General features: G+C 40.0%; 2 protein-coding genes across 2 annotated transcripts; one reads left to right on the forward strand and one right to left on the reverse strand.

Annotated features, from left to right (window-relative positions):
- The first annotated feature begins 4,061 nt into the window (after positions 1–4,061).
- LOC123475369 lies at positions 4,062–8,660 on the forward strand. Its single transcript, XM_045177975.1, has one exon. The coding sequence runs from the start codon at positions 4,062–4,064 to the stop codon at positions 8,658–8,660; it is 4,599 nt and encodes a 1,532-aa protein (XP_045033910.1).
- A 16,649-nt stretch (positions 8,661–25,309) lies between these two features.
- On the reverse strand, positions 25,310–26,214 carry LOC116928703. Its single transcript, XM_032935798.2, has one exon. It carries the CDS (start codon positions 25,839–25,841, stop codon positions 25,314–25,316), a length of 528 nt encoding a protein of 175 aa, XP_032791689.1. The 5' UTR covers positions 25,842–26,214; the 3' UTR covers positions 25,310–25,313.
- Positions 26,215–27,027: the final 813 nt, after the last annotated feature.

Consider the following 27,027-nt stretch of genomic DNA (forward strand, 5'->3'; position numbering starts at 1 on the left):
GATGTCACAACGAGCTCTGGATGTTTTTGCGTGGAATGACCCTGTAATAAAGTATTGGAATTTAAAATATATTACATGAAACGGGACATAAAACAAAAAAAAGGTAATATAATCGGGTTTTGAAACCGGTTACACTGGCCGAATGCCCATGGCTGAAAATTCCCAATTAACACAAATTTTTTATCAAAGCGTGCCAATGCTTAGGTAATCAACATTTTACAAATTAAAAATAAAATTATATAAAGTTTTAATGCATTGTATTACATAAATAAATATAAACAAAAATTCTACAATTATTATAAGTTAATAACACACAATAAAAACAAACGAAGGCGGCAGCCCAATTCATGCGCACAAGACACAAGAAAAAAATGGAAGCGGGAAGGAAAAAGGGATGGAAGGGTTGGACCAGGGGCAATTACAATGGCTGATAGGTTTTTCCGCGAAGAACCTGAACGGTCAAGTTGACTCACGGAGACCACGTTGGGATCTTTCGTACAAGTCTAAAGATCACCGTTCGATCATCATCCGCCTCCCTTTTTCCACGTCCCATGAGCGAATTATCCCAACTTTCCCCGTGGGTTGCCTCTCGGGAAAATTATTTTTGTGAGCAAGCCAGCCAAGGAAAAATTATTTTAAAAACTATGCTCTTTCAGAGAAGGAATCGGATGTATGTACGTATACGCATGTATCTTCAACATTATACAGTGAAAAGCGTGGCTTCAGTTGAAAGAACCCAGAACAAAATATGATTTTTGGGACCATTCCCCTACTCTTTCATGAGAACACAACGGTGGAAAGGTGTGCTAGAACTAAAACGATCACTAAATGCGGATATAGTTGAAACACATGGGCAAAAATCCCAGGAGTTTGTGATGAAACGTGCGTTTAAACACATATGATTCGTTTAGCAGTCTTTCCCTACATGAAATATTCTCACACGGGTTGTATTTAAACAAGAACAAATGAATAAAACAAGTGATGACTTAAATCTAAACAATGGTTTTACTCGAACAAAAAGGGATAACCATTACCAATAGTCGGAGAAGCGTCTGAAGACCTCTAGGGAAACCAGGGAACTCCTATAACGGAGCCCAGCTCCAAGAGCTCACCCGATGAAGACTCATCTAACGCAGATTCTGGGCAGCGTTTTATACCCTAGCACGAATTACTCCCCTTCCAGACTAGGGATGATTAATTATTTATAAAGACTGGAGAAGACGCAGAATGTCTTAAAGTGTAATATTCTAGAACATTTCCTGAATTGGAAAAGTATTACTAGGGTAAATAAATCAAAAACCCCCTTTTTTCCTATCTCCCCCTGCAATCGAAACCCCCCTAGATTTTTTTAAATTTTGCAACGCAGCATCCGAAACTGGTCTATACAAAGAGGAATTCATCCAGGTTTCCTTTATTTGTATAGTAAATTTTTTAAATTTTTAATACAGAAGGAAACAGCGTGAAAAACAGTCACAAGCGACTACTTTCCCCATTGTTGACAACGTTATGGAGGGAATCTTATGACTGATCCGAATAGTCAGCGCCTCTAGCGAGGTCTCCAAAATTTGCCCGTGGAAATAGCAGACGAACAGCCCAAAACAGGCCTAGGACCTCTAATGTTAGATCATGGTTATATAGTTGGAATACACACCCCTAACATGTTCAACGTTGCTTACGATTATCTACTAAAAAAATCGACTTTGAATGTAAATGTTTTATTAGTTGACCTCTTCCTATTTTGTCTATTAATATTTTCTAGTCTGAGAAGCTTTTCTACAGTATATGTGAATGTTTTGTTAATTGACTCTTCCTTTTTTAAGAAAAACTTCCTACCTTATATGTAAATGCTAGATTTAAACGACTCCTCCTTATATAGAGTTTCAGTCTCGTACACGATTTCTCTCTTCCGCAAAGTGGTTTATGGAAATTTATTTCTCCCCCCCCCCCTTTTTTTTTTTTTTTTTTTTTTAAGATTGTGGCTGCTATGGAAAATTTTGCTGAAATTAACATGGCTTTTTCACTGTTCCATCCGGTGATGTTTCCCAATTCTTGTTGTGAATATCGTCGTTTCACTACTGCCGACGTCCAGTTGTTTGATGAATTATTCAACACTGTGCGAAGTGGTGTTTTCTGTTCCGTTGCTCCCTTGGACGTCGTACAACCGGTGTGGTGTAACGACTTTTATTACAAGTAATTCTCTCTTCTTGGTTATATGTGTTATTATTATCTTGTTATTGAATTTCATTTTATTATATATATATATTTTTTAAAGTACTGATTGGAAATAAAATCCCTTGCTATATCTACAATTCTTTTTTTTTTCATTATTTGTTAATTTTGCGTTTTAAATGGTCTTCTGGAGTACAGCTGCATAGATCCTCCCACACCATTCGGTAGCCAACGACGTAGCTGCGTGTCGTGTGACTTCCCGTACATTCCTTGTTTTGCTCGTTCTCCAATTTTAATTCTTCGATAGGATACAATTTTCCTTTCTTTGGTGCACCCGGTGTGTTTATCGATGTAAGGTTTTCTTTTGGTTTTTCTGGCGCTGACGTCATTAGAGGTGTGAATTCCCTAATGGTTTTTCATTTGCTCCTCCAGCGCTGTAGATGGGTTCTGGTATCATGAAATCCATTTTTTGAATATCACTTTCGCTCACTTTACGTGATTGTTTGCGTCGTCTGAAGCTTTCCTTAATCCGTGGAATAGGATTACAGGCAATAAAAATTCTTAGGAAGATGAGAAATAGGATGAATCCTATCGCGGATGAGCCATGATTTTTAATGTGTCAAACCAGGAAAACATGTTTCCGATTTGATTGTCCTGTTCTTCTGTTACTAGGATGTTAGATAAATCTTTGCCTTCTCCTTCATTAATTCTTCCCACCAGGTCATTTAGGATGTTCAGCTGTTCCATTTCCATTGTTTCATGAGCTGGGTGGTTCCTTAATCCATAGTCGAAAGTGTTTAAGTGTAGTTCTTCGAATTCTGCAATTAAATACAGATTTGAGGTGTGTATGGTCGCTTCTTGTTTAATCCAGCCTCCCGCTGTTTCGTTATGCTGCCAAATATGAGTGTGACGTAAAGTTTAGAAGAAAACAATTGAAGGGAGAAGGGCGAGAGCGACAGACAAGATGGCAAGAAGAGGCTGCCAGGAGAAAAGGGAACCTAAGGCAGAAGGCAGTAGTTTTTTCCTTTTGTGGGGAAAATCGTAAAACCAGACCTTTTTTTTGTCTGCAAAAGGATAGTCGCGTGGTTAAGAAGGCATTGCACTTATGTAAGTAAGAACAAACTACATCTTAATTATTTGTTGGAATGTTAATGCTCTGTGGACAACAGAATCATCTTAACCTGTTGAATGGCGGCTCATGTTAAAGAATAAAAGCTGAATGACCCCACATAAATTCTTGATTCACTGGTAAAGGCATGAGTACGTCACAATTTTTGGTGCCGAAACCCGGGAATTATTCAGTTGTCCACCGATTAATCCTGTTCTTTTTATCACTGCACAACTAACCTTGCTTTGTCGTTATTACCAGTTGGGCTTAGGCCAAAGAGTTTCGTGTTGGCTCAGGCCATAAAGATCACGTGCGGGCTAAGGTCCCAGGGCTCAAGCCCCAATACATATCGGAATTACGATTCCTGGAAGGTATAGAAATTTATATTACTAAGAAGTGGTATATCGCTGACGAGTTTTTTACGTTCACAGAAATCGTTACTACCAGTTGGGCTTAGGCCAAAGAGTTTCGTGTGGGCTCAGGCCAAATGATCACGCGCAGGCTAAGGTCCCCAGTGCTCAATATACATCTCAGAATTACAAATTCTGAAGGTATATAAATTTATATTACTAAGAGGTGGGTCAAATCACTCACGAGTTTTTACGTTCGCAGAAATAGATCACCAACACAGATTTGACAGAGGTTTAAAACACCCCACGTTTAATAAAAGGGCTTTGCTCGACCACGATCAGTGAGAGCTTAAGCTCAGTTGACGGTATGCAAATTCTGATATCCCGGTCCACTCCCATTACTCACAAATACGTACACTTAGCTAGGTGAGAACATGGAAGGCATTAACGTAGAAGAAGCTATCGCCAAGCAGCTTCTTAAGAACGCCGAAACTCGTCAACAAAACTTGCTGGATCGCATCATCAGCGGCCTACAACGGCAACCTCCACTCGAACAGAGAGAGTTAGCCATCTATAGGGAGAGCTTGGAGGCGGTGACGCAAGAGTGTCTAGAACATCATAAGAAGTACGTTGCAGCGGGCGAAGGAGACGCAAGCGAGCACAGCACTTACGAAGAAACTACAAAACAGAAAATCAACGAAGTGAATCGTACAATACAAGAGTCGCTTATAGCTAGCAAAAGAGCCTCCCCGACCCAAACATCTGACGAACACGCCAAACGTCGACGCATGGAACTAGAAAGGAAGCTTCAAGAGGTTAAAGAGAAGGCACTTCAAGCTCAAAGGGAACAGCGGGATATCGAAGCCGCCTTAAAAGAGCAAGAGGTTCCCAGGACCTCCACCCCTATCCGGCCAGAGTCACCTCGGTGGTCCAGAGCACAGGATATTTCAGGGATTCACAACATGACAGCAACAACAACGTCAACTCAATGGTTAGACAACTTCGTTTCACGAATGAGAGCCAATCCCTTTAACGGTGACCCCAAGGAGTGGCCGAGTTTTATCGCAGCTTTCGAGAGCTTTGTCCACGATACCACTTTGACCAACCAACAGAAATTGTTAATCCTTGGAGATGTTCTGTCTCCAGATGTAAAGAAAAGAATGGCCCATCTACTTCAAACACCAGGAACCTACGAGAGGGCCGTAGAAGAGCTTCGCCAAAAGTATGGGGGTGTGCAGCAATTGGTTAGACATCATATACAGCGCTTGATTCTCCTTCCAAGCTGCAGACAGGGCGACCATTCAGCTTTATACGAATTCTCATCAGAACTCCATGACACCGTGGCCACGCTACAGGCCCTAGAACAAGCCGATAAGTTGAGTTACGGGACTACCCTCGAACAAGTGTCATGCAAGTTACCTCCCGACGTAAGAAGCAATTGGGCCAGGTTTGCGTTCCAATTACGACCAAAATACGCTGACCTCAATGATTTGGACCAATGGTTAATCACATATACCGCTGCTGAAGAAGAGAATAGAAGAACCCAGCTACTTCTGGTACCAGCCCAGGCGGTAACAACGGCGAGAACAAGGCAAGAGTGCAGACAACTAGAACCAAGGCCACGTGGATCCACCCATCGGGTCTCTACCCTAGCAACTCATGAGACGCAAGATCAACCCTGTGGACTATGCCGGGCTCAACCAGGACATGGCTTGCCGAAATGTGCCGAGTTCGTTAAAATGGCTCCGACTCAGCGAGCAGAAGCCGTGAACCGATTAAAAAATTGCTTTCGATGCCTTGGCCGCAACCACTTCAGCGCAGAATGCAAGAAGGAGACCGCGTGCAATTTAGATGGCTGCAGAGCACGACACCATCACCTACTCCATGGCGCTTCACGGATCAGCGGACGCGGTACAGGAAGCACAGTAAGCCATCACTGCATCTCGAATAGCGGAAATCTTCGCCCCACCATCTTACTTGCGGTCTTACCGGTTCCTGTGTTCGACGGATTAAGATGGGTAAAAACATACGCCTTATTGGACAGCGCAAGTGAGTCATCTTTAATTCAGACGGAGATGGCCAGAAAATTGGGACTCGAGGAACGTACCAACAACATCAAACTTAAATCAATCCATGGAACCGAATCGGACATCTTGACAACCACTACCAGCTTCACAATCGCTTCAAGTGATCATTCGGTGGCCTACACAATTAAGAACGCACTTACAATACCCGAGTTTCACCTCACAAAACGAAAAATCAATTGGCCGTTGGAAATCCCTCGTTGGAGCCATTTGTCCACATTGCCACTAGAAGAAATTGACACGTCGCTGGTCACCATCCTGCTCGGATATGATATCCTCGATGTACACCTAACGCTAGAAGTCAGGCGGCCGTCTAAGAGTGCACCAGGTCCCACAGCCATACGAACCTCCTTAGGCTGGACGGTAGTTAGTCGGTTCCAGTTAAATCAACCAACATTTCAAGAGAATGCAGCTTCAAGTCATTGCACGTTAACCCGATTGCATGAAGACCCATTGACAGCACTGGTAGAGAATTTCTCGTCAACCGAGTCGTTCGGCACAACCCCAGATGTAAGGAAATTAGTTTCTCCAGACGACCATGCTGCATTAGCATGCTATGCTCGGACGATTCGCCTGCTGGATACCGGACGATATGAGATAGGCCTTCCGTGGCGAATACCCCGCCAAACCCTTCCTGACAATTCCCATCAGATATTGAAAAATTTCTTCGCTTTGGAAAGACGACTACTACAACAACCGGAATTGGCAAAGCGTTATTCAAAGGCCATTAATGAATACGCTGAATTAGGATACGCCAGACAAGTTTCATCGGATGAATTAAAAATTGAAGATTTGGGAAGTAGGTGGTATGTTCCGCATCATGCAGTGACTCACCCTCACAAACCCAATAAATTGAGAGTAGTGTTCAACCTATTGGCAAAACATCGTGGTATCTCATTGAATGCAGTATTGTTGAAGGGTCCCGACTTCTATCCCAATCTGGTAGGAGTGCTACTCCGCTTCAGAAGTAAGAAAATCGCTGTTTCAGCCGACATCGCCAAAATGTTCCTGCAAGTCCGTTTGAGGGAAGAAGATCAGCCGTACCTTAGCTACTGGTGGAGACCACCTGGCGATGTTCGCCCACCACAAACCTTTCAAATGATGGTGCAAACGTTCGGTGGCGTCTCCTCGCCAAGTTCATGTCTTTACGCTGTGCGTAAGACGCTTGAGGACAACCCAGAATTTGAGGATCTCCGTAACAAGATATTACGCCACATGTTTGTCGACAACTACCTTGATTCATTTGACAGTGAAGACACCGCCATTCAGGACTGCCTACGATTAAAGGAACTGCTGAGTAGGGGAGGATTTCAGTTGAACCAATGGACTTCATCCTCTAAAAGAGTCTTAGCCGCTATCCCACCCGAAGAAAGAGACAAGCCAGAACTAGATCTGGATTTAGACGAACTGCCCGTAGAGCGGATGTTGGGAAATTGGTATGACAGTCAAACAGATGCCTTTACTTTCAAGTTCAAACCTCAACCAGAAGTCCGGTCCATGCGTCAGTTGTTATCGGCAGTCGCCAGTGTGTTCGACCCCATCGGTTTTATAACTCCGGTGGTATTAGTTGGCAAGCTTCTGTTCCAGCGAGCCTGGAAGAGCAAAAAAGGTTGGGACGAGGAACTGCCAAACGACATTTTAGAAGATTGGAACCGTTGGAGCAGCTCTCTTGTATACCTCAATCAACTTGCCGTTCCACGTCAAATAGGGGGAGATGGCAGAGGAGTGAAAAGACAAATTCACATTTTTTGTGACGCCTCGGAAGCTGCCTTTGGAGCAGTAGCATACCTCCGCATCGATCAACAGAGCCGGGTACAGATAAATCTGGTGTTATCTAAAGCAAGAGTGGCTCCCATTAAACCTTTGACGATACCGAAGCTCGAATTGCAAGCTGCCGTGCTAGGCTATCGGTTATCCAGAACCATAGTAGAAGAGCTGGAGATAACTACCGACTCAATATTCTTCTGGAGCGACTCACAAACTGTTTTACAGTGGATAAAATCTTCCCATTTTAGATTCGAGCGGTTTGTCGCCAACAGGATTGGAGAAATCTTAGAGACCTCAAACCCCAACCAATGGAACCATATCCCAGGCGTTCTAAACCCAGCGGACGAAGTGAGCCGAGGAATAAATGGAGACGAACTTATAATCAATCATCGGGTTTTCACAGGCCCTGCATTCTTGAGAGAAAATCCAGAAACGTGGCTTATTCCGACTGAAACTTTGACACTAGCACTATCAACATCAGCAGAAGCAAAGAAGGAAAGTAACGACCAAGTCCCGGCAAGTCCAGCGGAGATTATCATTAAGAGGTATTCCGACTTAGACAAGATCAGAAGGATGATAGCAAGACTAACGCAGTTCCAGCGATTTTGGAAAGCAAAAAGGGTCCGCAAACCGAAGCCTCCACTTTGGCTACGAAACGTCGACTTGCAACAAGCACTACACGAATGCATAAGAACAGTCCAGCGAAGGGAGTTTAAAGGAGATATTCAAAGGCTGATCGCTGGTATGCAAGTACGTTCATCTTCTCACCTGAAAAAATTAACACCGTTCTTAGACAATAGCGGGATCATGCGTGTAGGAGGTAGATTGGAGCACGCCTTGCTGCCCTACGAAGCCAAACATCCAGCCATACTGCCGTTAGATCATCAACTCACAAGACTAATTGTCGAAGATCTGCATGTAAAATTTGGGCACGCGAAGACAGAAAGATTGTACTACGAGACGCGAACATGCTATTGGATTTTGAAGGGCAGAAGAGCAGCCAAACGCGCGGTAAGGAACTGCATGCACTGCAAAAGGCAATCCAGCACACCCGTCTACCCCATTATGGGACAACTGCCCCAGGAACGGTTAGCATCATGTGTACATCCATTTTCTAATGTTGGCATTGATTTTTTTGGACCTTATTTCGTGAATATCGGTCGACGCAGTGAGAAAAGATAAGGTTGCTTATTCACTTGTTTGGTAACGCGTGCAGTGCATTTGGAATTAACGCACAAGATGGACATGGGCTCATTTTTGCTGGCATTCAGGCGATTCATCGGCAGAAGAGGAACGCCGAATACTGTGTTCAGTGACAATGGAACAAACCTGACATCTGGCCAAAGGGAGCTCCAAGAAGCGAAAAAACGGATCAACAGCATGGAATTAATAGACTGGCTCGCTAGAAGAGACATCCGCTGGAGATTTTCCCCTCCTGCAGCACCACACCATGGAGGAGCGTGGGAGCGCCTAATAAAGGCATTTAAATCTTCCCTGAACGCGGTGTTAAACGAGAAAAGGGTGAGAGAAGAAATCTTAAGGACAGTTTTCGTGGAAATAGAAGCGTTATTAAACGCCAGACCGCTCACACACCTCAATGTTAACCCACAGGATCTCAGCCCCTTACGCCAAACCACTTTCTCCTTCTACGCCCACATCCCCACGTCCCACCAGATATAGTGGAAGGGAACAGTACGTTATCCAGGAGAAGTTGGATCGCGGCCCAACAAATTGTCACTCAATATTGGCGGCGTTGGCTTAAGGAATACGCACCCAACCTCATCGAGAGCAAGAAATGGATGAAGATGGAAAGAAACATACAATTGGGAGACGTCGTATTGGTCATCGATCACAGTACGCCAAGGGGAGAATGGCCAGTCGGGAGAGTAGTGAAAACTACGCCGGGCAAGGACGGATTTGTCAGGGCCGCCACCGTACGAGTGGTGATCAGGGATTCAAACCCTCAAACCAAACCAAGATATCGGGAATACACGCGGCCGGTCGTTAAATTATGCCTGTTGTTGACTGACAACGACGACAAGAGTTTTGAAGGCACAACGAATTCTTCAGTAGCAGCATCCAAATAGAAGCTCCCAGAATACTAACAATTATTATTATATTTTTTTTTCTTTCTCTTTTTTCCTTTTTTTGTTGTTTGTTTGTTTTTTGTTTTTTTGTTGTTTGTTTGTTTGCTTGTTTGGCTTTGTTGTGCTTCAAAACTGGGGAGGTGTGTGACGTAAAGTTTAGAAGAAAACAATTGAAGGGAGAAGGGCGAGAGCGACAGACAAGATGGCAAGAAGAGGCTGCCAGGAGAAAAGGGAACCTAAGGCAGAAGGCAGTAGTTTTTTCCTTTTGTGGGGAAAATCGTAAAACCAGACCTTTTTTTTGTCTGCAAAAGGATAGTCGCGTGGTTAAGAAGGCATTGCACTTATGTAAGTAAGAACAAACTACATCTTAATTATTTGTTGGAATGTTAATGCTCTGTGGACAACTGAATCATCTTAACCTGTTGAATGGCGGCTCATGTTAAAGAATAAAAGCTGAATGACCCCACATAAATTCTTGATTCACTGGTAAAGGCATGAGTACGTCACAATGAGGGTATCCATTGATGTTTATCAATTGGGATTTCCAAAAACACTCTGAATACGGGTGAATAGACCATCCGTCGAGTCCGATCGTACAGTTGTTTTTTCCGTAAACGAAAAATGGCTGGAACCCACACTCGGTCTCTTTTGCTGACAGTGAGATCCTTTTTGGGTCGCATTGTTGCAATGTCATGGCTTGACCAAAACCATATATCCTTGTACACATTGGAAGTCTGAGTGCGGCGGCTGCAAGCAATCCATTTGTTTGGGCTAAGATTATGGCTTGCGTTCGTTTTATCTTTGATAACTGGCAGTACACATCCCGAATTTCCTTTGCCAATTTATTTTCGTCTTCAGTTTCAATACTGATTTTATATTGCTCGTGCATTTTTCCAAGCTTGTAATTTATTAAGTCATTTAGCTCCTCAGTGGGTTGTGTTAGGCCGTTACTTGTATTCGCGTCATTTAGCGGTCGATAGTCATCTACTATATGTTGGTGTGCTATATTTTCTTTTTGTTGTTTTGAAACCTTAAATTGATCATTGTTTCGAATTTCTGACTCATCTCGGGTTGTATTTTTCTGTCTCTCAATTTCTTCTATATCTTTTTCTTCGTCATCTTTTGATTTTGTTATTCCAGTGGTTGTTGTTTCGCTTGGTTGTTCTCTTGTTTGGCTCGGTATAGGATAGTGTAAGCGTATAGTTGGCTTGGTGGAAGAAATAGTTTCAGCTTGGTTAGTTTTTTGTTTTATTTTGTCTGTTGTTGTGGTTTCTGTGTTAACGTTTTCTGTAGTTGTAGATGACTGTGTCGTGATAGTCGTGTTGAGTGATGTACTAATTCATGTTGTTGTTGCGTTTGTTGATGTTATTGTGGGTAACTGCTCTGCTTCTGTTGATTTCGTAGTAGGTTTTGAAGTTGTAGTTGATTTTGGTGTAGAGGCAGACATTTGGGTGGTAGTGGTTGATTTTAGTGTGGTAGTACTTGGTTTTTGTGTGGTAGTGGTCGGTTTTTTTGTGGTTGTAGTCGGCTTTTTTGTGGTTGTGGTCTGCTTTTTTGTGGTAGTAGTTGATTTTGTCGTTGTTGTTTTGAATGTTGTTGTCGGTTTTGTTGCTGTTGCGAGTGGCCTAATCGTTGTTGTGGTTTGTTTGATTGTTGTGGTTTGTGTTTTCACACTTGTTGGTACTGTGGCTGCTATGGAAGGTATGACTGATTTCTCTGTTGTAGCAGTCATGGGTGTTGCTGACTTTGTCGTTATGGTTGAATTTTTAGTTATTCCTTCCGTTGCGTTTGTTTTATAGTTAATCTCCTTTGGATCACGATGGTTTAATGGTGGCACGATTAGTAGATTTTTCCAAATAAGACGTGTTGAGTATGTAGAGATATTATTGCTGCTGCCGATAATGTTCTAGGTTGATGTGGATTTCTCTACTCGAAACTAAAATGTTGCTTCTTGCTTGTTCCATGACAGTGCCCCAACGATAATTTATCGACCCGTCTTGTTAGGCATTTCCGGTCCGAAGCGCCTGAATGAAGTTCTGTTCTATCACTTGCCATTAATTGTCCTGTGTGATCGAATGTTCCCCAGATGGAACTTTTATCTGAGCATTCGTGCAGAATGAGCATTGTTGTGTTTGCTTTAATGCAGTTGTTTGTGTTAAATGGTCGTGAAGTTGGAGGAGTATTCAAAGGCTTGGCCTTTGCTGGATGCCTCGCTACAGTTAGCCACGGTTGTTTGTGATTGCACCAAGAGGTCATTACATGTTATAAATTTTTCTAGGCTTGCTTGACATTTGATCCAATTAGGATCGCATGCTTCGAGTGTTATTGCTTTGTTAACGCCGTTGTGTGTTACACATTTTTCATCGGTTGACTTACCATGTTTCATGAGTCCCCATCCTATCATATCCCATATGATATTTCCTCTCCCATGGTTCCGTTTCAATAGTCCTCCGAAAATTAGCGAACTGACGGTTGTTGTTACTGATGTCCTTTGTTCCAACTGTATTTCTTCGAATTCGTCAATGGATGCATCTGGGAAATTATCCAACACACCCGGGCTCGTTGTTAGGATTTTGATAACCCATTGTTGGCTTTCACTAATTGTTTCCTGTCTACTGCATGTTTTTAGTGTTACCGATCTAACTCGTCCCTCTTCTTCATCATGTAAGGTGATGATCATGATGTAAGAGAAATCCATTGGTAGTTAGTTCAATCCAGTATCCACCTTGATGTCTTTTCGGTGCAATTTTCTCCCATAATTTGATTGTTTTCATTTGTCACGATGCAGATATTAGTGATTATAAGCCTTATGCTGTGATCTACAATGTATTCGAATTTTGTTCCCGTTGGCAAAGGGTCTTGGTTATCATATTGGTTGTGGATTGATACTTTCGTATTTGTCGATGAGCTATCAACCATGAGATACGCAATTGTATCTTTTTTAAGTGGTTATTCCATTTTCTCGTATTTTTGTTATTATAGGATGTCCCATTCGTATCGAACCTCATGCATACGATATGCTGTAAAGTCTTTCCCCCATAGCTTCCTTTTCAGTACGGTTGTCAAAAAATTCAATTTCGTTACTAGTCGACCGTTTTACTTTGCTTGCTACTGTGTCTGCGTATTCATTGCAAGGCCATGTATCTACATTTACTTGGTTCTCGCAGGATGGTAATGAAATTTTAAAATTTTAATATAACTTTGTGGTCGTCTCTCCTAGAAAAATAAGAAATGTCAAAGGCATTCCTACTACTTTAAATCCAGGTTGTGTAAATTCTCTGATTTGTTAAAGAAAGTTATTTCTATCTGTTTTTTACTATCTAGAATACGGCTAGTGTTTACATGAACCATTGATTTTGTTAATTCTATATACCCTTCACCTTTAAAAATAATTTGTGAATTTGAGGAATTCGTTGATCTATCTCCCCATACTATAGTGTTATGATTTTTTGTATACTCTCCTTCTTGCTGAGTGGTGTTTAAGAGTCCAAATGGACTTTCCACTAAGCTTTCTGGTGTCTCCTGTTTTAATGTTATCTCTTCCGCTAAGCAATTTAATGCAAGGTATTCTTTGATAGCGTACCACTTCCCTTCCCCTGTAGGTGTTGATGTAAAACTCAACGTTGTTGTTCCTGCCTGCATAAGATTACCCCCACATTTTTTATTATTTACCATTTCCCAGCATTCAATTGCTGAGAGTAATTTTGTTTCCTGTGAATAAACTGTGTCAAAAGATCCTTTTTTAGAAAGATCCGGTTATTTTCTTAGTCTTAATCCATTGTTTGCAAGTCAATCCTTTCCAAGTTTTTACTGGGTTTTGTTTAGTCATTAGCGTATAATTTGTTAGGAATCTTGGTTGATGGGTCATGCTGGGGTTTTTGCAATAGTATCGTGAGCTAATATCTAGAATTTCTTCGTGTTTTAACATAGTTGCAATCGCATACAGACGAGAAGATTGTGTGGGTTCTTTGCAATGTAGTTAGAATGCAAATGAGGAGTAATTTTTTCTCCATCTGTTAAAGAAAATTAATCGTATTTTTAGAAATTGGATGCCTGATTTCTCGATCTTAAATAATATCGTGAAGTTGTCCTAAAGTCAGAATTAGTCCTGTCTATTGGATTGGGGAATAGCATTCTTGGGGTCAAGGAATGATATTATGGGCTTAGCGATTGGATTATTATTAGTTCTGTAACGGGTTTCTTTATTTGTTACTTGTTCCAGTTCAAGTTGCTTTTTAGGCCTCCCTGGTCCTCGTCTAATGGCTGTCGTTTCTGCTGTTTTCTCTCTGACTATCTCTTGTTCTTGTTTGGCTGGAACATCTCGTGCCATATAAGGTTTAAGTCGGTTGCAGAGAACAATCGTTTTTTTTTCATTTGTAATGTTTTAGATTTCGTACGTAATTTCCGAGAAACCACATATGATTTTAAATGGACCATTCCATCTATTTATAAATTTTCCGGCTTGGAGTGTGCTTTTAATAGTACCAGATCACCTGTATTGTACTTGAAACTTTTTGTCCCGTCATCATAATACTTTTTCTGCTTCGTTTGAGCTTTAAACAAATGCTGGTTCGCTAATTCTTGCGCCTTTTTCCACTGGCGAGAATATTCTTCATGTTGATTTCCTTCAATTTCGTAATGACGGTTGATTTTAATGTCGTTTGGTAGAATGGGTTCTCTTCCGTAGAAAAGGTAAAATGGGCTATCTTTCAGAGTTGCTTGTTTTGACGTGTTGTATGCGAAATGTGACGAATGGCAGATAGCTGTCCCATTCCTCGGGTTCGTCTACCACATAACAAGCAAGCATGTCACAAAGCGTTCTGTGAAACCTTTCTACTAATCCATCGGTTTGTGGATGATATGCAGTTGTACGCATCTGTTTTATTCTAAATAATTTACAGCATATTTCTAGAACAATATTTGATGAAAAATTTGTTCATTGATCTGTCAAAACGATTTCTGGGGCTCCATATTTTGTTATTAACTTATTTACTAGAATATTGGCTATTGTTTGTGTGGTTGGATTTTTCATTGGAAATGTAAAGACAAATCTACTGGCATAGTCTGATAATACTAAAATATATTTGTATCCCTTAACATTTGAATTGGTCCAACTACATCCATTGCAATTCTTTCCCATACCCTATCTACTGGTGGCAAAGGTTGCATTGGTGCTTTACTCGTGCCAAATGTTTTTCGTCTTGCACACTTTAAGCAACTGTTAACGTATGCTGTGACATCAGATCGCATATTAGGCCAAGAGTACTACCTTTGTAGTCTTGCTAGAGTCTTTGTTATACGTAAATGTCCTGCTAATATGTGATCATGATTATCCTTTATGATTTCTCTTATTTTCACAATGGGAACTACTATCCTTCCATATCTATCAATTAGTTCTTGTTTCTCATTTAACTTATATCCATTTATATTTTCCTTTTTACTGCCGTTCTGTATCTTCTTAAGATTCTCTATTATTCTTCGGCAGTAGTTATATTCATGCTGTAATTCAGTCCATTCTTTCTCCAAATTATTAATCTGGGGTTCTGTTTTTGATTCTACTTTAGCAATGGGTAATATTGGAATACGACTAACGTGACGGTGTCAGCGTTCTGGTGTGACTTACCAGGTCGATATCCGATTACGAGGTCAAATTCTTGTAATTTAAATTCCTATCTTGCTAGTCGTCCGGCTGGTTCAGATTTGCTCATCAACCATTCTAAAGGTCGATGATCAGTGAATATTGTGAACTTCCGGCCGTATAAGTACGTTCTGAATACATCTACAGCATGAATGATTGCATATGCTTCTTTCTCTGTTGTTGACCATTTGGCTTCACGGTCGTTCAGATGTTTAGAAGTATACGTGATGACGACTTCTAGGTCGCCTGATTCACTGTGATCCTGTTCGTCGGTCGCAGCTGAATCCGCTGATTGGGGTGGAGGTGTGCCAAGACTGCTCCTATTCCATGTCCTGATGCATCCGTATAGATGATAAATTCGCGCGTGAAATTGGGATAGCTCAGAATAGGTCTAGATATGAGACAGTTCTTTATACAATCAAAGGCGTCCCTTTGTTCTTCCCCCCATTTCCATTCGACTGACTTCCTTGTTAGTGCATTCAATGGGCGAGCTTTATCAGTGAAAGCTCTGATTAATTTTCGATAGAAACATGCTAGACCCAAAAATGAACTCAATTCTTTTGTGTTTTTAGGTGCAGGGTAATTAATAATTGATTCAAATTTTTTAAGATTTGGCGTTATGCCTTGTTCTGATATCCCATATAGCAAATTTCTGCCGTCGGATGTCCGAATCATGGCCGAACATCCGTTAGATATCTATGTACTCAATGGGTAGTCCCAGGGATGTCCGTCGGCTAGTAACCTTGGAAGTGCAATGGATGTGCAAAAATTATATTCTACGGACCTCCTTCCAACAGCCAAGAAGATTTTCAATTGTTTCATTAAAGGATCGGCCTCGAGCCAATCGGGGCGCTTTTTTGCAAATCGGGTTTCTCATTTCGGGCCATCGAGGCGTGGCTCAGGGTGGAAAATTCTTCCTTCCGAATTCAATTGGGGTTTGCAATCAATTGGATTGCAATCAATCGATTCATCAATGCAAAAAACATAATCGATTGACTGTTTCACCCGATCTATCCGATAACAACCCCGATAATAGCTCGTTCTACCCGCTTGCCCCGATTTTTACTCTGAAACCGAAAGAACGGCATTTTTTTAAAAAATGCTTCGGGGCAACGGGTTAACCACAAATTTTTCCCCGCACCACCCCGGTTGAAAAAGTGGCACCTCAATTCAACCCCGAATGCATTTTATCGGTGCGGGGCGGTTAACTCAATAGAGCAAGTGATTGACGCGTACCCCCTCCCTATTTGTGAACGCACTCTTGCGGATTTCGCCATGTTTGTTACTAGTCCGTTTTTCCTCTGAGGAATCCTTATAGAGCAGTAAAACATCCTACGTTGCACGTTCTCCACAAATGCGAAAATCTCATTTGTGTCCAAGTTGGTCTGCTGCGGCTGCAGCGTCTTATGGAGAAACCAACTTCTTCATGTTAAAAAATAAGTTTTCATAAATAGAATTAAGATTTTCCCCCTTTTCTTCCTAGCAGAGGGTACCCTATTCATTTTTTCATTTCCCAATTTTTTTTCTAGCCCTAGTTCTATCTGGTTTATTTTTATTTAGCTATTGTTTGTGAATGGTTTGTTGTTCATCCCCTTGTAGCAGACGAATTTCTGGCAGCAAACGAAATTCTTCGGCTAAAAGAGACGAGCAACTTACAAACAAAAATAAAATAAAAATAAAGTAGATAGAACTGGAGCTAGAAAAAATATTGGGAAATGAAAAGATGAATAGGGTACCCACTGCTAGGAGAAGGGGAAAAGGGAAATCTAAAATATAGTTATAAAAACTTAATTTTTAACGTGAAGAAGATGGTTTCTCCATAAGACTCCGCCCCCGGCGGCCCAACTGGACACAAATGAGATTTTCGCATTTGTGGAAAACGCGCAACGCAGGATGTTTTACCGCTCTATAGGGAAAAAGGGGATCGGAAAAAAAAATTTGTGAAACCTTCAAAATTTCAAAACAATCAAATTCAAAACTTTCAAAACAATCAAAAAATTGTTTACATTATGTGTAAGGAAAAATGAGCTGCGTTGTAAAAGGGTGTCATCATACCCAGGGCCTAAGACAATGAAAATTGTAAACAATACCGTTAAACATTAAAATTTATCTGTTTTCTAGAATTAAACACCCTTAATTTAATATTTAAATGTAGCTAGTTCATTTACCTTTAACACAAAATTATTGCTAGTATCCTTTGGTAAATTGGGAAGGTTTCACAAATTTTTTTTTGTGATCCACTTTTTTCCCTATAAGGATTCCTCAGAGGAAAAACGGACTCGTAACAAACATGGCGAAATCCGCAAGAGTGCGTTCACAATAGGGAGGGGGTACGCGTCAATCACTTGCTCTATTAGAACTAATTGGGGCCGATCACTAAGTTTCATTATTAATTGTCAAAATTTCTTTGTTTTCAAAAGGCGAAAACTTAATCGTGTTCAAATTTTTCCCTTGAATGTATTTTTATTTTAAGTCCAGCATTTAATACGAAAAATTAAAAAAATAAAGGAGTAATTATCTATTTGCCGGATGGTTTATTTTTAAATTCATTGCAAAAAATGAATAAAAAATATGTAAGTCGTGAGTTTTTTTGCACAGGCTTTCCGTTTAGCTTACGGGAACCAAGCCATTGGAAATTAACTTACAGAAAATAAATATTATCCGGCATCTAATAATATTCAAAGCAAGTATACTTATGATAGGATTTTAATTTCAAATAATAAAAAACTACTTTAAACTTAAGAAATCATGCTGAAGTTTAAAATTCAAAAAATATTTAGCATAAATTGTTTAATTTCAATTTATACACTTCTGGTTTAACCTAAGTTCGACATCATCTTGACTTCTTAAAAATCCTGTATGTGATTTGTTATCGAAAAAGCTCAAGTGTTTTACAACAATTCTATTGTATTGTTCGAAAATTATATGTAATAAATCGATAGATTGGCACAGTGGAATAATATTCGACTGTGCGGGAGACCCGAGTTCGAATCCTTATATAGCGTAATGTTTTTTCAAGATTAGAGTTCAATATATTGTCACACGAGTTGTATTGGAACAAGAACAAACGAATACAACAAGTGATGACTTAAATTCTAGACAATTATTCACTTTTAACTAATAACAATAAGGGATGACCATACCAAACTCGGAGAGCGTCTGAAGACTCCAGGGAACTACTCTTACGGAGCCCAGCTCCGGGAGCTCACCCGATGGAGACTCATCTAACGCAGATTCGGGGCAGCGTTTTATACCGTCGCGCGAATTACTCCCCTTCCGGACTGCGTATCTGCGTATCTTTCTTAGAGCGGACTTCTCCCGATAATTTCTTCACCCCGATCGCAGCGTTGTCCAAGGAGCGGATGACTCATCTCTGCGAAGAGATAACCAATCTCCCTTTTCACCCGTGACAGGTCCCCCTTCTTCAAGACAGGCGACCCGACTGTACTAATCTTCTGCGATCCACGAAGGTTGATGAGACTAAAAATCAGCTTGCGTCCTCTTGGCAAATAAGGGACTTTTACTCCTTCGTTTTCTTCTTTCCGGTTGCGCTTACTTGTTTAAATGTTTCTTGTATTTCCCGGATAGTCTTAAGAAGTTTCCCTTTTTTTTTTTTTTTTTTCTGTTTTTTTTTTTTTTTTTTTTTTTTTGTTTAAACCGCCTGCCTTCGGCCACGGAAGAGGCGCTGCAATCGAATATCTTCCGGCCGTTTGAGATTTACCATCCACTCGTTCGGGAGCCTTGTACACTTGAACCAGCTCCTGGCGGCGTCATCAAAATACTTTTCAAAAATTTTTTTTTTTTTCCAATATCACCCCATCTGTTGTGGGTAGAATGTTATTCAAAGCGCTCCATCCATTGGTGCGCATCTTCTTCTGAATTTTTTCAGAAGATTGGCGGGCTAATATATTTTCTGACAGCTTCCATAGCTTGTCTTTGCGGCTGCTCAATATGCCTTGATGGCACTACAAATTGTTGTCCACTGACTGGAACAACTGGACTTGCAGCTCTCAAAACGACCTCGGTTTCTGAATCCGAGTCTGAATCTTTTCCAGTCTCGACTGATTCACCCTGACTGTCAGCTTCTTCGGTCAAATGGTCCTTTGGAATAGGACCTTCAAAATTTAGGGCTTCACCAACAAAGGAAGTTCCACTCTCCAACGATGAGGCTGGGGTAGGTGAAGTTTCTACCGGAACGCTTGACAGTTCTCGAAGCGGATGTAATCGTCGGCTGGGGTCTCTTGGGCAACTAGGTAGCCGTGGGTTTGTCCTCTTCGGCATCGGCTAACAATGACTGCAGCACGACTTCGTTTACTCTCAGGCAACGAGCTGCGTCTTCAATAATTGCCACACCGCAGCAAAAAATTCGTTACTTACTGGTAACGAGCTGCGTCTCAAAAATTAAAACTCTGCAGCACTAATTCGTCACTTACGGGTAACGAGCTGTGTCTCCACCAATTGTCACTTAAAGCACGATTTCGTTACTCACGGGTAACTGACTGTATCTCCACCAATTGTCACACGAGTTGTATTAGAACAAGAATAAACGAATACAACAAGTGATGACTTAAATTCTAAACAATGGTTTAACTCAAACAAAAGGGATAACCATTACCAAAAGTTGGAGAAGCGTCTGAAGACCTCTTGGGAAACCAGGGAACTCCTCCTACGGAGCCCAGCTCCGGGAGCTCACCCGATGGAGACTCCCCTTCCGAACTGCATATCTGCGTATCTTTCTTAGAGCGGACTTCTCCCGATAATTTCTTCACCCCGATCGCAGCGTTGTCCAAGGAGCGGATGACTCATCTCTGCGAAGAGATAACCAATCTCCCTTTTCACCCGCGACAATATGTCATTTTTATAGCCAAATGAAAGCCCGTTCGGATATCTCCTTAGAATGTCCGACGGCGCTGTTGAGGGCGGTCAAAACCAAAAAAAATTACATCCATAGGACATCCAAATCAGATATCGGGCTGTTTGGAGGATATCAAAAAGGTGTACTCAACATCCGACCCCGAAATCTGTCGGACATCCGACGGACTGCCTTGTGTTATGTGGGATGTAACCTAAATAGTCCAACTTCTCTTGAAAGAATTCGCATTTCTTTCGCTTTAGTTTTAAACCCGCTTTTGTCAACAGTTTAAAAACGTTCGTCAATCGAACTACTGAATACAATAATGTCATCTAGAAAAACCAATGCAAACCTAAAAAGTACATCTTTCAGGATGTTATTCATTGCTCTTTGAAAAGTGCTTGGTGCATTTGTCAATCAAAATGGCATACGATTGAATTCGTATTGTCCAAATTCACATATAAAGGCTGTTTTATATTTATCGCTTTCTTCTATTTCTATTTGCCAGTATCAACTTAATAAATCCAGTGTTGAAAAATAATTTTTAACCGCACAATGCATCTACGGTATCATCTATTCTAGGTAAGGGATATCTATCTTTTATCGTTATTTTGTTTAATTGTCTATAGTCAATGCACATTCTCATTTCATCATCCTTTTTGTTAACCATTACAATTGCCGCTTAAAATGGGCTATGACTATCTCTTATTATTTTATTTTGTAGCATACTATCAATCTTCGATTTTACCGTCTTTTTTAGTGCTTCAGGCGTTCTACGCAGACGCTGATTAATTGGTGCGCTATCGTATTAATGAAATGTTTGACATTAATAGCCAACCCAAGGCCTGATTCTTTATCTGCAAACAATCTTTCGTTTTTTCTAAGCAACCATTCAATTTTTGGTTTTATTTCATTAGAAAAATAGGGTATTTTAAAGTTTTTTTTCTAGTTTTCCATTTACATGATTTGATAAATCTAATTGACTAAAAGCTTCTGAATTAATGTAGTCTTTTGTAGTTAATGGAAGTTCCTCTTCTTCTAAATTGGATAAAGGCTTTATAGTGGGATATTTATTCCCACTCCGGAAAAAATTATGCTATACAATGGCAATATACTTTCGGAAAAACTATGTTCTACTCCAGAGTGATCATAACTGATCTGCTTATTTTTAGTATTAATTTTTAAGTTATTGCTAGCCAAAAAATCTAAATTTTCATTAAGATTTTCCATCACATAAAAGTTGTGGTTAATTAAATGATTCTTATTTATTGTTATTTTAAATTCATATTGGCCTAGTGATTTAAGCTCTTGTCCGGATACTGTCCTAAATATCAGATCATCGGTGTTTTTTATTTGTTTTAAATTTTTATCCCTTATATGCAGTGTTCTGTCAAATAAAACTTTCGAATAAAATTTCGAATAGAATAACGCAAAAATTCGAATATTTATTCGTTATTCGTTGAACAAAAATGTTACTTATTCGTATTCGTTATTTTTATTTGTTGTAACTCCAAATTGTATCATTTCGAATACAATTTCGAATAAGTATTTTTATTTTTTTTTCGGCAAAAAATTTCATTTTTACTGCTGTTTAATACATATATTTTCGATTTTTAAAGGCCTAAATTCCCTTTGCATTCGATATTCCAGAGCCATAGACCCCTGGTTGCTCCACTATGGCTATTTTCCCTCTCTGAAAAAGGGTACCCTTTTGCGGGAAACACTAGACGTTTTCCACCAGACGAGGGCGCCTCTTGCGGGTGTGTTGGTGTTCACTCCACGCACAGGCTTATTTATAGCCAGGTGGCGCTCGCACCAGGCGGAAAATTACTCTTACGCTCCGCCCTAAAATCCTCGTTTTTTCGTATAGTGTTCCCACGAGAAATTACCCCTTTTCTGAGAGGGAACATCAACTTGGTCTCCGCGAGACGGTCTCGAAGGGTCGAGACCGTACATCCCAGTGGGACTATCCCGGTCCTCTGATTGGCTTTCTCCCTCTCCTCACCCTATAGCCCCTCCACCCCTTCTGCTTGTGGTGTGTGGCCTGTGGGGCTGTGGCGTGTGTGGAGTAGTCGGGCTGCCGCCTTCATTTGTTTGTTTTTCATGTTTATTTATTTATGATTATTTATGTTTATATTTATTGTTTCTAACTTACTATTTTGTTAATAAACTATTTGTATCTTCATTATATCGTTTTAAATTTTATAGCACAGGAATAAATTAAATATTGGTGTGTTTTCATTATAACTATTGTGAATTGTCATCCACGGGCAATTGGGTTGGTGCGGGTGGGAGAAAAAAGGTTCAAAACCCGATTTTGGGAGAATCGGGAAAACTATATGTCCAAAAGTTTTAATACTTATAGGAATGGATAAATCTTGATAAGGTCTATCCAATTCTGCAAAAATTTTGCTTAGTGTCTACTAATTAGGAAAGTAAACCGCTTCGCCATTCTACGGGTAGGTCGGTGCGGTTTAGCGGGTCAAAGGAACCCCCCTCATAAAAATACGTCATATAGAGCAAGTGATTGACGCGTACCCCCTCCCTATTTGTGAACGCACTCTTGCGGATTTCGCCATGTTTGTTACGATTCCGTTTTTCCTCTGAGGAATCCTTATAGGGAAAAAGGGGATCGCAAAAAAAAATTTGTGAAACCTTTCCAATTTACCAAAGGATACTAGCAATAATTTTGTGTTAAAGGTAAATGAACTAGCTACATTTTAATATTAAATTAAGGGTATTTAATTCTAGAAAACAGCTAAATTTTAATGTTTAACGGTATTGTTTACAATTTTCATTGTCTTAGGCCCTGGGTATGATGACACCCTTTAACAACGCAGCTCATTTTTCTTACACATAATGTAAACAATACCGTTAAACATTAAAATTTAGCTGTGCCGTGCCATATCCGTCCAGCATTCTCTCGCAATGTGTCCCTTTTGTTACACTTGTAGCACGTAATGTCACTGTTTTTCGCTGGTTGTGTGTTGTGAAAAGGTTGTACTCGTGGCTGATACTGATCACCAGTCGATTCACCCCATGGCTGATATTGGGGGTTCCCAAAATTTAAAAATGAGTTGATTTGGTGTATATTTCTTTGCGGTTGATACGAATTATTCGGTGGCCGTCGAAATTGTCTTTGGTTTAGCTGCCGTTGGCCATTTCGATGTGGCTCGTATGAATAAGGTGTTTGGCGTTGCGTTGTCGATTCTTGTTAACTTTCCCTTGCCCTCTGGGCGTTATAGTTTTCTCTATATGGGTTGGCCTCTGCTTCTGGAAAAACTTAGTTCTCGGCTGCGTGAGTAGCTTGATTCGCGGCTGCTTTGCTGGTTATTGTTAAATCGTACTCTCGGATACTGTGTTCTTGAATTGTGTTCCCGTGATTTTGATCTGCGAGGCTCTTATTGGTCAGTGGCTGCTATGACTGCAGTTTTTTCCTGTGATATTTCATTTTTATTAGCATATTCCATCTCTAAAAATTTCTGTCTTAGTTTCTCTATTTCAAAATCTTGTTGTTTTCCATGGTGTGCAATGCAAGCAATGACTGCTGTCAGTTCTTTGTCGTCGTTGTTTTCCTTTTGCAAGATTTATTCTGAAATAAACAGTTGTTTGCATAGTGCATCGAAGTCGTTGGCATCTTCTGGCATTCGTAGGTAAAGTTCTGCTTTTATTTTTGGTAAGATCCCTTGGATTTAAATTTTAATTTTGGTGGTATCCCGCATCTTTTTTACTTTACTCAAGAGCTGGTCTTCCACAACTGTCTTGTTGTGATCAAGTTTTTCTTCTTTTCCTTCGATTCCATCGTATAGGTTGTTTCCCATATAGCACATTTCTGCTGTCGGATGTCCGAATCATGGCCGAACATCCGTTAGATATCTATGTACTCAATGGGTAGTTCCAGGGATGTCCGTCGGCTAGTCACCTTGGAAGTGCAATGGATGTGCGAAAATTATATTCTACGGACCTCCTTCCAACAGCCGAAAAGATTTTCAATTGTTTCATTTAAGGATCGGCCTCGAGCCAATCGGGGCGCTTTTTTGCAAATCGGGTTTCTCATTTCGGGCCAAGGAGGCGTGGCTTAGGGTGGAAAATTCTTCTCCCCGAATTCAATTGGGGTTTGCAATCAATTGGATTGCAATCAATCGATTCATCAATGCAAAAAACATTATCGATTGACCCGATCTATCCGATAACAACCCCGATAATAGCTCGTTCTACCCGCTTGCCCCGATTTTTACTCTGAAACCGAAAGAACGGCATTTTTTTTTTATTGCTTAGGGGCAACGGGTTAACCTCAAATTTTTCCCCGCACCACCCCGGTTGAAAAAGTGGCACCTCATTTCAACCTCGAATGCACTTTATCGGTGTGGGGCGGTTAACTCGATTAGAACTAATTGGGGCCGATCACTAAGTTTCATTATTAATTGTCAAAATTTCTTGAGAGGGGGAAAACTTAACCGTGTTCAAATTTTTCCCTTGAACGTATTTTTATTTGAAGTCCAGCATTTAAAATGAAAAATTTAAAAAATAAAGGAGTAATGATCTATTTGCCGGATGGTTTATTTTAAAATTATATACAAAAAATGAATAAAATATATGAAAGTCGTGAGTTTGTTTGCACAAGCTTTCCGTTTAGCTTACGGGAACCAAGCCATTGAAAATTAACTCACAGAAAATAAATATTATTCGGCATCTAATAATATTAAAAGCAAGTATACTTATGATGAAGTTTAAAATTCAAAAAATATTTAGCATAAATTGTTTAATTTCAATTTATACACCTCTGGTTTAACCTAAGTTCGACATCATCTTGACTTCTTAAAAATCCTGTATGTGATTTGTTATCGAAAAAGCTCAAGTGTTTTACAACATTTCGATTGTATTGTTCGAAAATGATACATAATATATCTGTATATTGGCACAGTGGAATAAGATTCGACTGTGAAGCGGGAGACCCGAGTTCGAATCCTGGTATAGCCTAATGTTTTTTCATGAATAGATGTCCAATACATGTCATATTTATAGCCAAATGAAAGCCCGTTCGGATATCCTTAGAATGTCTGACGGCGCTGTTGAGGGCGGTCAAAACCAAAAAAAAATACATCCGAAGGACATCCAAATCGGATATCGGTCTGTCCGGAGGATATCAAAAAGATGTACTCAAAATCCGACCCCGACATCTGTCGGACATCCGACGGACTGCCTTGTGTTATGTGGGTTAGTCTTGACACGAAAGCTCTGCAGTTTTCTTCCGGTTTCTATTTTAGTTGCAATAATTTTTTCTTTAGCGTGGCTAGATCATAGGCGTCTTGGAATCTTGCTATGATTGCTGATCTCCAGTCATCGTATTCAAGTTCATCTCCTTGTTCCGATACGTATTCTTCGTACCAATCCAGAGCTTCACCTTTAAGTCTGTCTGAAAAGAATCGTAACTGTTGGGTGTCGTCCCAGTTGTTGTTTCTTGCTACGTGCTCAGCTGTTTTAAGCCACTCCGTTATCAGTTTATCTGTGCTTTTTCCTTTGTATTGAAGGATGGATTTTTTATCTTCTCGTGAAAACAGTTCCCCCAAAACTTTTAATATTGGTTGAGTAAAGGTTTTGATCATGTCGATTTCTTCTGCAGTATGGATTTTTTCTGTTGATTTTTCCTTTGGGTTGTATCTCGAAGTCTCAGCTTCCTCGGAAGTATCGTGGTAAACTCCCATGATTTTAAAATTTGGTTTCTCTTTGTTACGAAGTTTGTTCTGTTTCTGCAATAGGTCTATTGTTTTATTCTGGGAATCCATCTGTATTTTTAGAGTTTCAATAGTTTGCTGTTGCTTTAAAACTTGTTTTGTATCTAATTCGAAATGTAATGATTGGTCGTTTATTTCACTTCTTTACGTTAGATCGTTGATTTTTTCTATTAGTTTTGAAACATCTTCTGTACGTTCTTCGATTCTAGAATTGTCTGAGCTCTCTGCTTCGATGTAAAAAGCTTCTTTTTGCTTATATTCCACTAGACGTTCCTCAAATCGTTGTATCTTGCTCTCCTGTGCTGAAATGAGTGTCTCTTTATCTCTTATTTGTCTTTCGATGTTTCTATTCCTTGCGGCTAATTCTAGTTGCCCTTTGTGTAGACAGCTTCTTTCTCCTTTTGTTGTTTCGAGAGAGTTTTTCAATTCTATTACCTCCTTTTCTAATTCATCTCCTCTTTCTTTCTGTGCCTTTTCGTGTTTCTTAACGGTATTATAACTTTCTAGGAGTAACTTGTTTTCGTTTTGGAGTTTGTTTATATTTTCTTGGCCTTCGTTTGCTACGTGTGCTGTAGTTTCTTCCTTCTTCTTCAGTAGTTTTTTAATATGTTTTTCGTTTTCTGTGTTTTTTCGAAGTACTTGTTCTAATTCATTTATTCGCTGATAAGTTTTTTCCAGTGAATTCTTTAAGATTTCGTTACTTTCTACCATTTTTTCGGTCGACTGATTTGGGTTCTTTTCTTTTTTTGCAATTTGTTTTTGTAAGTTAAAGTTTTCTATGCTGATTTCGTCTGTTTGTTTTTTCTCTGCGACTTGTTGCGCAAGTGCTTCTTCTTGTAGTACAGTGTTTACTTTGATCAAAAATTCTTTCTCTTTACAGTTAACAGTTTTTAACTGTTGCAAAAGAGTGTCTACCTTACTAAATTTTCCTCCAAGTGACTGAATCTGATCTCTTATAGCTTTTGTTGTTTTACTTATCGTCTCGTGAGTGATTTCATCTGGCGTATTCAAAGTTTCTTTTAATATTGAATAATCAAATTGGTATAGGGCTGTTCGACATCTTTTTCACATTTGTATCCATCGTGGCAACGCAGCAATCGTTGGTAGATTTCATCTGCTACGACAGAATTGTGATCGGTAGTTAATTGTGCTCTTTTCAGTAGAAAAGTAAAAGTTTAATTTAGTTTTAACTGTATAGTAGTGTTCAGATTTTAAAAAAAGAAAATAACGACACTAA

The sequence above is a fragment of the Daphnia magna genome, linkage group LG8 (assembly GCF_020631705.1).
Source record: "Daphnia magna isolate NIES linkage group LG8, ASM2063170v1.1, whole genome shotgun sequence".
NCBI classification, from domain to species: Eukaryota; Metazoa; Arthropoda; class Branchiopoda; order Diplostraca; family Daphniidae; genus Daphnia; species Daphnia magna.

Coding starts and splice junctions, on each gene's coding strand:
- LOC123475369 (XM_045177975.1), top strand. CDS start 4,062: ATGGAAGGCATTAACGTAGAAGAAGCTATCGCCAAGCAGCTTCTTAAG.
- LOC116928703 (XM_032935798.2), bottom strand. CDS start 25,841: ATGGATTCCCAGAATAAAACAATAGACCTATTGCAGAAACAGAACAAA.